This window comes from Odontesthes bonariensis, chromosome 24 (genome assembly GCF_027942865.1).
Source record: "Odontesthes bonariensis isolate fOdoBon6 chromosome 24, fOdoBon6.hap1, whole genome shotgun sequence".
Lineage (NCBI taxonomy): Eukaryota > Metazoa > Chordata > Actinopteri > Atheriniformes > Atherinopsidae > Odontesthes > Odontesthes bonariensis.
Genome location: NC_134529.1, coordinates 924,370 through 939,278, shown reverse-complemented (window position 1 = coordinate 939,278; position 14,909 = coordinate 924,370). Strand labels below are relative to the sequence as shown.

The 14,909-nt window shown below is 45.8% G+C and overlaps 1 protein-coding gene across 1 annotated transcript; it reads right to left on the bottom strand.

Moving 5' to 3' along the window:
- Nucleotides 1-13,161, bottom strand: spint1b (serine peptidase inhibitor, Kunitz type 1 b). The gene is made up of 11 exons (XM_075458995.1): nt 12,546-13,161; nt 8,379-8,539; nt 8,040-8,181; nt 7,595-7,765; nt 7,430-7,465; nt 7,230-7,355; nt 3,509-3,559; nt 3,254-3,424; nt 1,001-1,072; nt 173-658; nt 1-130 (listed from the first exon to the last, which is right to left on the bottom strand). Exons 1-10 carry the CDS (start codon nt 12,961-12,963, stop codon nt 477-479), a joined length of 1,530 nt encoding a protein of 509 aa, XP_075315110.1. The 5' UTR covers nt 12,964-13,161; the 3' UTR covers nt 1-130; nt 173-476.
- Between the last annotated feature and the right edge of the window lie 1,748 nt (nt 13,162-14,909).

Sequence of the window (14,909 nt, the reverse complement as noted above, 5' to 3'; positions counted from 1 at the left end):
TGTTGGAATGAAAGCTTCACACAGATGTTGTGTCTGTTTCCATCTGGATTTATTCACGTCAAACATTAAAAACAGCATTAAAACACACCTCAGAGGTCATTAAACACACCTCAGAGGTCATTAAACACACCTCAGAGGTCATTAAACACACCTCAGAGGTCATTAAACACACCTGAGACACTTCAAACCAATTATACCTGAGACCCAAACACTGATTCATAAATACATTCCACTCTGATAAACTCCAGCAGAACGGACCAGCTGATCCGGTCCGATCTGGCTCCACTCGGGACGCCGGACCCACAGACCGGGACAGGAGGTGGACTCTGTTCATGTTTACATCATAAATAAAACCCACTGTTTGAAATCATTAACGTCCTGTGACATCACAGGTGTAAAACAGCAGAGGACATCAGGAAGATAGACAGCCACAGCTGGAGGAGAACATCAGGCAGATCGTCGTGGTAACAGTGACATCACACGGGTTTGGTGGTGCTGTTATAAACGAGGGTCTCCTGCTCCGACAGCGGGACGTGGGCGGGGCTTGTGGTGGCAGAGCTTCGGGAGCGTTCCCTGCGCCCCCGCAGGAAGCAGTAACTCAGGAAGGCCAGCAGAGCCAAGATGGCCACCGACAGAACCACAGCCACAGCGATGGAGCCTGAAGAGGAGACAGTGAGGTCACTTCCTGTCAACTCGCACAGCTTTATCTGATCAGAACCTGATCTGATCTGACAGTCCTGCAGCACTGACACACTTCTGGGGTACCACAGTCTCCTGGTACCTTCTCATTTACCACTGCAGGCCTGTCAACTGATTACTGTTCTGATCTGTAGCTGGGTTAGGGTTAGAAGCTAAGTGACTGAGAACAGGGTTAGAAGCTAAGTGAGAACATAGCCTCACTTAGCTTCTCAGTAGTCTGGATTTAGTCCCTTTTATTGCTTGATAATAACTGACCCGGCTGCAGATTACAGGTGATCATATAAAAATGTTGTCAATGTACCCGAATCATCTGAGGCGTCTTCGTCTTCTGTCTCAAGACGGTCGAACATTCCCCTGGAAAATACGTTTTTCTCTGCAGAAACAGAAGGCATCAAAGTTCACACTCATGTTTCCATTCAACAACGTTTCCTTCAACTTCTCTCACACATGTTCAAATGTTGCATCCGAAAAGGTAAGAAACCATGAATATTCCTCAGTTTTTGAGGGAAACAGGTTTAGTGAACTCTTTAACAGACCAAGTCTCGGTTATTCACTGCAAACCGTTTTCTATGAATTCACATTTAAAAATCGGCTTTAAATTCACTTTGGATGGAAACTCGTCTCTTTAAACAAACTGATGTGACTCTTTATAGAACTAACTCATATGGGACTGCTGTGAGTTACTGTTACTACATGTAACATACGTGTGTGAAACGCTACTAGAGAAAAACACAGTAAAACTGAGTATTCTTCTACCTCTGAAGTTGGACGGCACAGCTGTTGGAACCCAGTGCCGTGTATTCACTGACTGGGTTCACCATCGTTGGTTAGGCTTACAGGTTAGGACACGACCTCTGGCTGAAGCTACGGTACTGAGGACACTTCCTAACCCTAACCGTAACGGTGCGTTCACACCGGACGGGGTGCGATTACTCGCGCGAGTGTTGCCGCGGGTGTAATTGAATTTACTTGCCTCATTCGCGCGGGTAAAAAACGAGGGGCTATTTGGCGCCATTCCTTCCATTTCATTCTCTCATCAACCATGGCTGATATAAGTACCATCGCGTCCTTGTACCTGCTGTGGCAGTCCGAGATTCGTCGGAAACGCACACGCCGTCGTGTCTGGATCAGTGACATCATCCGGTGGTGCATTCAGCTCGGATAATTCCACCGCCTTCTCCAGGATTTGCGTCTGGATGACGGCCGCTTTCAGCGGCATTTCAGGCTCACCAGGACCCAGTTTGATGACCCGCCCGGGAGGATCGGTGCCGTGATCTCTCGGCAGGACACCAACTACAGGCGCTCCATTTCAGCTGCGGAGCGCCTGTCCATCTGTCTCCATGTCACTGTCGTCCAGAATCTCAACACTGATAGGCTGTCTGACGCGAATATTTCGCCAAAGTCGGATTTTTTGAACTCGCGCGAATTCACATCTTTTCACTCGCGCGGCGGCATTCGCCTCATCGCGCCGCCGGCTCGAATCCGCGTCTATTCGCGGCTTTGCATTGACTTTGTATGTAATCACGTCGCGCGAACGATTCCGGTGTGAACGCACCGTAATGCATCATGAAGTGCAAACATCTCCTTTCTACAGGGATGCCCCAAGGCGCAGCGCTGGGTCCCCTTCTCTTTGTAATTTAACCCTTCCTCTTGAGTCTGGTTATCCTCTCTCATGGCTGATGATAATATCCTTCTGTTCCCTAAAGTCTCGTTTCCACTATGCAGTCTGCTACGGGTCGGTTCCAAACGGTCCGAGTGGTTCAGAACGGTACGAGTGGTTCAGAACGGTACAGGTCGGTTCAGAAAGGTACGGGTCGGGTCTCTTTGGGGTCAGCTTGCGTTCCCACTGTACAAAGGAGACCCTCAGGGGTGGGTTAGGGTTACATCCATAATGTGGAACCAGCTCCCAGCTTCTTCAGCTTAATGCCACACCGGCTCGCGGTCCGGGTGAAACCACTCTCTGACATTTCTGCTCAATCAGCTGGAAAACTTTTTGGTTTGGCCCAGCGCCATCGAGCTCCCGCTGCACAGCCTCCTCACCGACACCGGAGAGCAGAGCCTGGAACCAGTCCTGTGTGCTGGGTACCCCAAGCAGAAGGGTTACAGATATGGGACCGGGTTCCATGGTAACGGGTTCCATGGGACCGGTACGCTTTTGTGGTAGTGGAAACACTGAAATAAGCCAACCGACCCGTACCGTTCTGAACCGACCCGTACCGGACTGCATAGTAGAAACGGGGCTTAATTCCCACCAGACGACCCCTGGACCCTCCAGCGTTCCTCTCAGGAAACTCGGCAGGTTCTGCGGCCTCAGTCCACACGGTTCCATGATGGTGGAACCAGCTAGCAGATGCTATCGGAGCAGGGCTCCCTAACAAATCTAATCAGCTCTTAATAAGGACTTCCGGACCGGTTCTGTTTGACTGTGTTCTTTATAAACAGCCGTCTCAGTTTATTAGGCTGCGTTTGGTGGTGTTGCTCCGACTCTCTGACTTCCTTGGGTTAGGGATTAACCTAAGGGTTCGGGTTAGGGTTAGATGTGTGTGTTGCGTACCGGTCACTCCTTTGCACGTCTCGCTGCACTTCTGATCCTCCTCAAAGTTGTTGTCGTTCCCGTCGCAGCCTCCGTAGGTGAAGCGGTTGCACTTCCTGTCCAGAGGGTCGTAGTACCAGCGGGTGTGACTCGCCCGACACGGGCCGGTGCGCGGCGGCTCCGTGCAACGAGCTGAGGACCAAGAAGAAGAAGAAGAAGAAGAAGAGGTGAGACTCCAGCTTTTTACTGGATTTTAACTTTCAGAGTCACACTGACCTTTCCTCTTGTCCACGTCGATGCTCAGCAGGCGGCTGAAGGTCTGGTTCACTGAGGAGGAGGAGGAAGATCAGTCAGAACTTTATCTGCTCAGGAGAACATCAGAACTTTATCTGCTCAGGGGAACATCATAAGGAACGGAAGTGTACAGATCTGTGACTGTGGAGAAACCCTGTCCTCACATTTAAGATATGAGCAGAGGGTTCTCACTCCAAGTCTGAACTTTTACCATCTGCAGACGGTTCAGGGTCCCCAGATGTATTGAACTGGTTCAAAAACTCAAATCATGTCAAGGTTATTTTCTAACCAATGTATTTTACTGTGTTTGAAACCGCATACTTCTCCTACTTCTCCTCCTAACTTTCTGAGTTAGTAAGCGAGTTTGAGTAAGCAGAAGTTCCCGGATGCATACTAGATTCTCCTAAATGTTGGGTATGCATCATGAGGTTACTACTCATACTCAAACTACCCAAGATGCAACGTAACGTACACGTCGCCGATCGTCATTTCCTGTCAAAACGACAGTTTCAAGCTAGCTACAACGAGGGTAGGTTCACTTCCTGTTTTCAAAACAAAAGCACCAATTGTATCGTAATGGCTTTCCCCATGATAAAAGGCAACGGGTATTTTATTTTGTGAAAATAACAGGAAGTGCGTTAGCTCACTGCGGCTAGCTTTAGTAGCGCCGAATTCGTGGGAACAAAATTATAAACAGCCGGTATTTTGTCAGGTTTTCAACACGTTGGGGATCTAAATGACTACTTTCTCGCCTGAAAATGTTTCAAATGTTGCTAAAGTTTACAGAGTTTAGAGCTTAAGGGAAATCAGCTTCAGGCCGGCTGATTTCAGCTCGGGCAGGAGCGAAAAGCATTGTGGGTAAACGCTCTGCATACTGTCTGATCAATGAGTATGCAGTATGTAGTATGCAATATGTAGTATGCGGTTTCGAACACAGTCCTGGATTATCACAGTTCTGTTCTTCTTCTGCTGGTTTATTGCTGCGATGGCGGCTGAATGCGCAGCAGCTACATGGATAATAAGGTGCATCATGTCGGATTGTACGCCGTCACCTTGCTGCGCACGGTGTTGTGTTGTTGCTGTAGTTTGAGGACCGACCTGACAAAGGATGGACATTTTGTGGTCCTAACTTTGTGGGCTCAAAAGTGTGTATCTGTGTGCGTTACGTTTGCTGCAGTGGTCCTAACTTGGCTCCAAAGTGTGCATCTGTGTGCGTTACGTTTGCTGCAGTGGTCCTAACTTGGCTCCAAAGTGTGTATCTGTGTGCGTTACGTTTGCTGCAGTGGTCCTAACTTGGCTCCAAAGTGTGCATCTGTTTGGTTACGTTTGCTGCAGTGATCCTAACTTGGCTCCAAAGTGTGCATCTGTGTGCGTTACGTTTGCTGCAGTGATCCTAACTTGGCTCCAAAGTGTGCATCTGTGTGCGTTACGTTTGCTGCAGTGGTCCTAACTTGGCTCCAAAGTGTGTATCTGTGTACGTTACGTTTGCTGCAGTGGTCCTAACTTGGCTCCAAAGTGTGTATCTGTGTGCGTTACGTTTGCTGCAGTGGTCCTAACTTGGCTCCAAAGTGTGTATCTGTGTGCGTTACTTTTACTGCAGTGGTCCTAACTTGGCTCTAAAGTGTGTATCTGTGCGTTACGTTTGCTGCAGTGGTCCTAACTTGGTTCCAAAGTGTGTATCTGTGTACGTTACGTTTGCTGCAGTGGTCCTAACTTGGTTCCAAAGTGTGTATCTGTGTGCGTTACGTTTGCTGCAGTGGTCCTAACTTTGTGGGCTCCAAAGTGTGTATCTGTGTGCGTTACGTTTGCTGCAGTGATCCTAACTTGGCTCCAAAGTGTGTATCTGTGTGCGTTACGTTTGCTGCAGTGGTCCTAACTTGGCTCCAAAGTGTGTATCTGTGTGCGTTACGTTTGCTGCAGTGGTCCTAACTTGGCTCCAAAGTGTGTATCTGTGCGTTACGTTTGCTGCAGTGGTCCTAACTTGGCTCCAAAGTGTGTATCTGTGTGCGTTACGTTTGCTGCAGTGGTCCTAACTTGGCTCCAAAGTGTGTATCTGTGTGCGTTACGTTTGCTGCAGTGGTCCTAACTTGGCTCCAATGTGTGTATCTGTGTGCGTTACGTTTGCTGCAGTGGTCCTAACTTGGCTCCAAAGTGTGTATCTGTGTGCGTTACGTTTGCTGCAGTGGTCCTAACTTGGCTCCAAAGTGTGTATCTGTGTGCGTTACGTTTGCTGCAGTGGTCCTAACTTGGCTCCAAAGTGTGTATCTGTGTGCGTTACGTTTGCTGCAGTGGTCCTAACTTGGCTCCAAAGTGTGCATCTGTTTGGTTACGTTTGCTGCAGTGATCCTAACTTGGCTCCAAAGTGTGTATCTGTGTGCGTTACGTTTGCTGCAGTGGTCCTAACTTGGCTCCAAAGTGTGTATCTGTGTGCGTTACGTTTGCTGCAGTGGTCCTAACTTGGTTCCAAAGTGTGTATCTGTGTGCGTTACGTTTGCTGCAGTGGTCCTAACTTGGCTCTAAAGTGTGTATCTGTGTGCGTTACGTTTGCTGCAGTGGTCCTAACTTGGCTCCAAAGTGTGTATCTGTGTGCGTTACGTTTGCTGCAGTGGTCCTAACTTGGCTCCAAAGTGTGTATCTGTGTGCGTTACGTTTGCTGCAGTGATCCTAACTTGGCTCCAAAGTGTGTATCTGTGTGCGTTACGTTTGCTGCAGTGGTCCTAACTTGGCTCCAAAGTGTGTATCTGTGTGCGTTACGTTTGCTGCAGTGGTCCTAACTTGGCTCCAAAGTGTGTATCTGTGTGCGTTACGTTTGCTGCAGTGGTCCTAACTTGGCTCTAAAGTGTGTATCTGTGTGCGTTACGTTTGCTGCAGTGGTCCTAACTTGGCTCCAAAGTGTGTATCTGTGCGTTACGTTTGCTGCAGTGGTCCTAACTTGGCTCCAAAGTGTGTATCTGTGTGCGTTACGTTTACTGCAGTGGTCCTAACTTGGCTCCAAAGTGTGTATCTGTGTGCGTTACGTTTGCTGCAGTGGTCCTAACTTGGCTCCAAAGTGTGTATCTGTGTGCGTTACGTTTGCTGCAGTGGTCCTAACTTGGCTCCAAAGTGTGTATCTGTGTGCGTTACGTTTGCTGCAGTGGTCCTAACTTGGTTCCAAAGTGTGTATCTGTGTGCGTTACGTTTGCTGCAGTGGTCCTAACTTGGCTCCAAAGTGTGTATCTGTGTGCGTTACGTTTGCTGCAGTGGTCCTAACTTGGCTCCAAAGTGTGCATCTGTTTGGTTACGTTTGCTGCAGTGATCCTAACTTGGCTCCAAAGTGTGTATCTGTGTGCGTTACGTTTGCTGCAGTGGTCCTAACTTGGCTCCAAAGTGTGTATCTGTGTGCGTTACGTTTGCTGCAGTGGTCCTAACTTGGCTCCAAAGTGTGTATCTGTGTGCGTTTCGTTTGCTGCAGTGGTCCTAACTTGGCTCCAAAGTGTGTATCTGTGTGCGTTACGTTTGCTGCAGTGGTCCTAACTTGGCTCTAAAGTGTGTATCTGTGTGCGTTACGTTTGCTGCAGTGGTCCTAACTTGGCTCCAAAGTGTGTATCTGTGCGTTACGTTTGCTGCAGTGGTCCTAACTTGGCTCCAAAGTGTGTATCTGTGTGCGTTACGTTTACTGCAGTGGTCCTAACTTGGCTCCAAAGTGTGTATCTGTGTGCGTTACGTTTGCTGCAGTGGTCCTCGTCGGACGCGTTGACGCAGTGCTGCACGCCGTCACACTCCAGACTTCGGTCCAGGCAGCAGCCGTTGCTGCAGGTCAGCTGATCAGGACGACACGGCGAGCCGCACTCTGAACACACACAAACACACACCGTCAACATGCTGACGTGCTGCGGATATGAAGAGGTGCATTGTGGGACTCACCAGCAGCAGGAAGAACGACACTCCTCTCGGCCAACGCTTTGGACAAAAACACAGAAATCATCAGCAGGTGTGTGTTACAGGTGTGTGTGTGTGTGTTACAGGTGTGTGTTACAGGTGTGTGTGTGTGTGTTACAGGTGTGTGTTACAGGTGTGTGTGTGTGTTACCTGTTACTCCTCTACACGCCGACTCGCACTCCTTCTCAGACAGGAAGTTGTTGTTGTTGGGTTTACAGCCTCCGAAGGTGAACTGCTCACATTTGCCTGCTGTGGCGTCGTACCTCCAGCGAGTAAACGCGGCGCGACACGGCCCCACCTTGGGCGGAGCCAGGCAGTAAGCTGAGGGGGGGACAGGTACATGACATCACTCCCTGCTGCTCTGCAGGTGAGCAAACACAAACCCACAGCGTGGGGGTGGCAGGGCGCGCCCAGGTGTTTGCACGCTCACATGTTTCACAAGAGTTCAACAACCTGCACAGGTGTGAGGTAATCTGGTCCGACCGGTCGGAGCAGGTGTGGATCCTCAGAGCGAAAACACCTGAGATCAGCTGCTGTCTGTCACACTGATCAATAAACTCAGATTCAGAGGACTACATTTCCCATGAGCACTCACAGCTGGTCAGCTCCGGGCTGAGGACGAGGACGCTGACCATGGCGTCGTCTGATTGGCCGTTGGAGTCGGTGACGGTCAGCTTGAAGACGAACAGTCCGGGCTTTAGGCTGGGCAACCTCAGCTGGTCAGGAAGCTCGGTGCTCTATAGAATCCCATTAAAAAAACACCAGTTTTTACAGTTAAACCTGTTAAAGTCAGCCAGGAGCTGAGGGGAGGTTCACCTGAATGCACACCTGCTCGGTGAGCCACACCACATTGATTGTTCTGTCTAAAAAAACAAGCTGGACTGAAAATCGGACACATTTTGAATGGAGTCTGGTGTGAGGTAAGAGCTCTGACCTCCATCTTGATGCTGGCGTCTCCGCTCTGCAGACTCCAGCTGTAGTCTGTGATTTGGGCGTCGCCCAGCGCCAGACTCTCGATGCCATTGAGCGTCACCATCTCTCCGGGCTGAACGATGACATCACGGTCTGCGATGACGATGGGCGGAGCCTGTTTACCTGGGGACAGAGTGAGATGGTTTCTGAGTTCCAGAGGTTTGAACATGAATCAGATCTACTGTTACTGTTACTTCACTCCGCTGATGACTCAGGTCGGTCCGTACAGAGGGGGGCGGAGCCTGACCTCCAGGTAAACAGGCCCACAGGTGAAGCAGCTGGGGTCAAAGGTCATCAGGACCGTCTCTGACCCTCCGCAGCTTCCGTGTGTTGAAGGAAACTTTCCCTCTGACACCGTGTTAAACCTGCTGTTACTGAACCTTTCTTCTTCTGTGGTGTCCTGGTTTAAACGTCTTTAAAGAGAAGGGCTGTGTTCGAAACCGCCTACTACTCCTACTACTCCAACTAACTTTAACTTTTTTAAGTTCCCGGATGCATCCTAGATTCTCTGAAATGTTGGGTATGCATCATGAGGTTACTACTCATACTCAAACTACCCAAGATGCAACGTAACTTGACGTCGCCGATCGTCATTTCCTGTCAAAACGGCAGTTTCAAGCTAGCTACAGCGAGGGTAGGTTCACTTCCTGTTTTCAAAACAAAAGCACCAATTGTATGGTAATGGCTTTCCCTATGATAAAAGGCAACGGGTATTTTATTTTGTGAAAATAACAGGAAGTGCGTTAGCTCACTGCGGCTAGCTTTAGTAGCGCCGAATTCGTGGGAACAAAATTGTAAACAGCCGGTATTTTGTCAGGTTTTCAACACGTTGGGGATCTAAACGACTACTTTCTCTCCTGAAAATGTTTCAAATGTTGCTAAAGTTTACAGAGTTTAGAGCTTAAGAGAAATCAGCTTCAGGCCGGCTGATTTCGGCTCGGGCAGGAGCGAAATGCATTGTGGGTAAACGCTCTGCATACTGTCTGATCGAGTAGTATGCAGTATGTAGTATGCAATATGTAGTATGTAGTATGTAGTATGCAGTTTGCAGTATGCAGTATGTAGTATGCAGTATGTAGTATGCAGTATGTAGTATGCAGTATGTAGTATGCAGTATGTAGTATGCAGTATGTAGTATGTAGTATGTAGTATGCAGTATGCAGTATGTAGTATGTAGTATGCAGTATGTAGTATGCAGTATGCAGTATGTAGTATGCAGTATGTAGTATGCAGTATGTAGTATGCAGTATGTAGTATGTAGTATGCAGTATGCAGTATGTAGTATGTAGTATGCAGTATGTAGTATGCAGTATGTAGTATGTAGTATGTAGTATGTAGTATGCAGTATGTAGTATGCAGTATGTAGTATGCAGTATGTAGTATGTAGTATGTAGTATGCAGTATGCAGTATGTAGTATGTAGTATGCAGTATGTAGTATGCAGTATGTAGTATGTAGTATGCAGTATGTAGTATGCAGTATGTAGTATGTAGTATGTAGTATGTAGTATGTAGTATGCAGTATGTAGTATGCAGTATGTAGTATGCAGTATGTAGTATGTAGTATGTAGTATGCAGTATGCAGTATGTAGTATGTAGTATGCAGTATGCAGTATGTAGTATGTAGTATGCAGTATGTAGTATGCAGTATGTAGTATGTAGTATGCAGTATGCAGTATGTAGTATGTAGTATGCAGTATGTAGTATGCAGTATGTAGTATGCAGTATGTAGTATGTAGTATGCAGTATGCAGTATGTAGTATGTAGTATGTAGTATGCAATATGTAGTATGTAGTATGTAGTATGCAATATGTAGTATGTAGTATGTAGTATGCAGTTTGCAGTATGCAGTATGTAGTATGCAGTATGTAGTATGCAGTATGCAGTATGTAGTATGTAGTATGCAGTATGTAGTATGCAGTATGTAGTATGTAGTATGCAGTATGCAGTATGTAGTATGCAGTATGTAGTATGCAGTATGTAGTATGCAGTATGTAGTATGTAGTATGTAGTATGCAGTATGCAGTATGTAGTATGTAGTATGCAGTATGTAGTATGCAGTATGTAGTATGTAGTATGTAGTATGTAGTATGTAGTATGCAGTATGTAGTATGCAGTATGTAGTATGCAGTATGCAGTATGTAGTATGTAGTATGTAGTATGCAGTATGCAGTATGTAGTATGTAGTATGCAGTATGCAGTATGTAGTATGTAGTATGCAGTATGTAGTATGCAGTATGTAGTATGTAGTATGCAGTATGCAGTATGTAGTATGTAGTATGTAGTATGCAATATGTAGTATTAGTATGTAGTATGTAGTATGTAGTATGCAGTATGTAGTATGTAGTATGCAGTATGTAGTATGTAGTATGCAGTATGTAGTATGCAGTATGCAGTATGTAGTATGTAGTATGCAGTATGTAGTATGTAGTATGTAGTATGTAGTATGTAGTATGTAGTATGCAGTATGTAGTATGTTGTATGCAGTATGTAGTATGCAGTATGCAGTATGCAGTATGTAGTATGCAGTATGCAGTATGCAGTATGTAGTAAGGATTTTAAACCTGCCCAGGTGGATGGACGCTTTAAACAGTGGCTTCCCAAAGGTATCACAACATACTGTCTTATTTCTGACAAAGGGATAAAAACCACTTAGAAAATCAAGACTTTTTCAGATCCCTTCAGTTAGAGCCCATTTTAACTGTGATGGAAGCACAACAGAGGAAGCCAGTTCTGATTTAATAAACATTTTGATCGAGGCATATAAATCCAAACTAAACCTTAAACTGATCTCTAAAATGTACTCCTGTTTACAGTCATCTAATGGCACTTCTACTCTTTATGTTAAACCCAAATGGGAAAAGGAAGCTAAAATAACCATTTCAGAACATTTGCAAAACTCAAATGAGTACTTCTAGCTCTGGTTATTGGAGGGAATTATGGGGTCGCACGGCTGGTATTTGAATTGTTTTGCCACATCTGACTGATGTTGTAACTTGAAAAGAAAGAAAAATAAAGTTTAAAAAACAAAGACAATCAGTGCTACTGATAAATATTTGATGAAAATAATGTTGGTCGCCAGTAAGAAAGCTTTTACGCGTAGATGGCCGTGGAAAGAGTCCCCAGCAGTGGGCTGCAAATGTGGAGCAAATATTTGACATGGAAAGCTGACTTTTTCCTTGAACAGATTGACTGCGTTATGGAGGAAATGGACGGCTCATCCTGAATGAGTGCCGCTCTGCTCTCATCTCATTTTATTCCTGGCTGGGTGCGGCGCCCCTGCTGCCCTCTCTGATGTGCTCTCTCAGGTCTGCTGGGTGGGAGAATGCTTTCGTCCTGTTTTGGTATGAAGAGTAGACTAATGAAGAATAAATAGAACTAAAGTATCTCTAAACCCTGTACCTACCTCTTATATACATATTGTTGCATCTTTCCCTGAGTAATTTATATATATGCGTACATTTTTCCGTCTGTGCACCTTCTTCTTTGTTCTGTTTTTCTTTTTCTTGTTTCTACTCTTATTTTGTAAATTGAAAAACTTAATAAGAATAAAGTATATAAAAAAAGAGTATCCGGGCAGACAGAGACTGCAGACAGAGCGGTAACAGGAAAGGAGGAGGATCACAGAGCTGGTTAACCACAGATGCTGTAATCCTGGCTGCAGGAACAGCTCTAACATCTCTCTGCTCAGCTTTACAATAACTAAGTATCAGCCGCTGTTTCTCTTTGTGAATAAATCTGCTGTGACATCACAGTCAGCTGATCAGTGATCAGTTTCAGTTTCACAGAGCAGGTTATTGATCTGATCAGCTGATCACTCAGAACAAGATGCTAAAGGAACAGAAGTGGGCCCAGAGCAGAACCCTGAGGAACCCCACAGCACTGGGACGGGATGGAGGACTTTGAGTCTGATCTTCAGCTGGTCCTGTGATGGGTTCTGGTTCTGGTCCCAGCCCACATTAAACACTCCCCCAGCAGCCCGTGCACTCCCCAAGCAGCTGGTGCACTCCCCCAGCAGCTCGTGCACTCCCCAAGCAGCTGGTGCACTCCCCCAGCAGCTCGTGCACACCCCCAGCAGCTCGTGCACTCCCCCAGCAGCTCGTGCACACCCCCAGCAGCTCGTGCACTCACCTGGCCCCCTCAGGTGCCTCCGGTACACGGACCTCCGGATGTAGCTCCGGTACCCCTGCTGGTTCACGAACCGGCACACGAACCGGTTCCTGTACACGCAGTCGAACAGCACGCACATGCGCGTCTCCTCCGCTGCGGCGGCGCGCGGCTCCATCAGGGCCAGGTTGCAGCGCGCGTCCCCGCAGCACCGGAGCTCGCACTCCGCTCCGGAGGACACGCGCGCGGTGGCCAGCAGGGCCGCGCCGGCCCGCGACGCCTCTTCCGCGTCCAGCACGAAGTCGTCCTCCCCGGCGCGGAACGCGTCGCCGCAGGCGGCAGCGTCCTCCGCCGCGCCGCCGCGGCGCGCAGAGAGGAGGAGGAGGAGGAGGAAGAGAGGCGGCAGGGAGGAAGAGGAGGAAGAATAAGAGGAGCGAGGCATTTTCTGTCTGTCTGAAGGTTTCAGGAGGAAAACTGTCCGCCGCGTCCGGCCGTGGCGCCGCTGCGCGTCCACTTCTGTCCGAGTTAAGAAAGCTGGAGCTGCTGTCCGCGCGCTGCTCAGGTGTGCCTCAGCTGTGCCTCGCGCTGCTCAGGTGTGCCTCACCTGCTCACTGACAGGAAGAAAAACACTCAGCCCCGCACAGAGCAGAGGAGCTGACGCGGCTCTGACGTCACGCAGGTGCGGCCTGTTGGGCAGGTGATCAGAGAGGAGTGGCAGCTGGTTTCTGCTGTGAGTCTGTCAGACTGTGGTATCATCTGACAAATGATGTGTCTCTGACAGGCTGCTGGGAACAAAGCGTGGAGTGTTTTTTTCTGTTTTATTTCTGTTTTATTTTGTTTTATTTTGTGTTTTTTCTGTTTTATTCTGTTTTATTTTGTGTTTTTTCTGTTTTATTCTGTTTTATTTTGTGTTTTTTCTGTTTTATTCTGTTTTATTTCTGTTTTTTCTGTTTTATTTTTGTTTTATTTTGTGTTTTCAGTTTTCAGCTAACAGCTCTTTGGGAATCACCTTGTTGCTGCAGAAATCCTGTTTTCTGTCTGTCACACTGTGTTATCTTTGCTGTTTTTCACACATGCAGCTAAAGAAATGGGAACAAATCTTAATTCCAGTCTGAAACCCACAAAGAGCTTCTAGATTATTCATTTCTGGAGGCATAAAGCAGTTTAATCATTTCATTTATATTCATTGTTCCATAATTAGTCATTAGATTATATCTTATATTCCTTTTTTAAGCTTTAAATTGAATCTTATTGACTTTTTCTTGATGTTGAATAACATATAATTCTTATTATTGTCTGTTTTTTCCTACTTTTAGACGTGATAACATTCATTATTTTGGGATTAGGATCTTTTAAAAACTGAATTTCTTATATTAATTTGACTCTTTTGGTAACTGAAAGCAGTTTTAACGTAAATGTAGAAAAAAGTTGAAACTATGAAGCTGTTTTTCACAGATGCAGCTAAAGAAATGGGAACAAATGATGTGTCTCTGTGACAGGCTGCTGGGAACAAAGTGCCTAAAGATCCAGTTTAAAATGTGGACACAACACTGGTTCACCCCTTGAGTTAGGAGCCTTTTTCCTGCCTGAATGGTTCACAGCTCAGAGTTAAGTGGCTTAACAGAGAAAAACACATTCCTCTGAAGATGCTCAGGTACCAGGACTGAAGATGAGGGAAGAAGCAGAAAAAGAAAAAGTGTTCCTGAAGTGTTCACATCGAAGCGCCGTCATATCTTTCAAATATATCTGAATATAAGAAAACAGAACCAAACCAAACAGAATATTATCATGAAACTGTGAAGTTGTACAAATCTGACAAAGATTTGCTCAATAAGGTGTGTTGATATGAATTAAAGAAGAAAGAACATTTAACTTTGTGTTTAAGAGCACGATATCTTCTGGATGTGCGTTTACAGAGTAGAATAAAATAGTATAGAAAATATTTATAATTTTATTTGTATATATATATATATATATATATACATATAATTTTATTTATGTATAATATTTATTTATATATAATATTTATATATATATATATATAATTGTATTTATATATAATATTTATATATATATATAATTGTATTTATATATAATATTTATTTATATATATTTATTAATATATAATATGTATATAATATATTTATTCATACATTTTATATATATAATATTAAAAATATTAAAATATTTTAATAAATATTTATTAAAAATGTATCTGAGTGTCCGTGTTTAAATGACTTTAAAAAAACTGGAGAACTGCAGATTTCTCTCAGTTTTGTGTCAAAGGATGTCAAACCGTCATCCTGCAGTACCCACTGTGACCAGCAGAGGCGCTATTGTAACATGACACTAAGAACGGAAGTGACGTTGAACTGTCAAACTGACAAA

Excerpts from the sequence above, each read along its gene's own strand:
- spint1b (XM_075458995.1), bottom strand. The coding sequence starts at position 12,963 with ATGCCTCGCTCCTCTTATTCTTCCTCCTCTTCCTCCCTGCCGCCTCTC. Across the intron at positions 3,560-7,229 it reads CGAGGACCACTGCAGCAAAC|TGAACCAGACCTTCAGCCGC; the intron begins GTAACGCACACA and ends CCTCCTCCTCAG. Across the intron at positions 1,073-3,253 it reads GACGTGCAAAGGAGTGACCG|AGAAAAACGTATTTTCCAGG; the intron begins GTACGCAACACA and ends CTGTTTCTGCAG.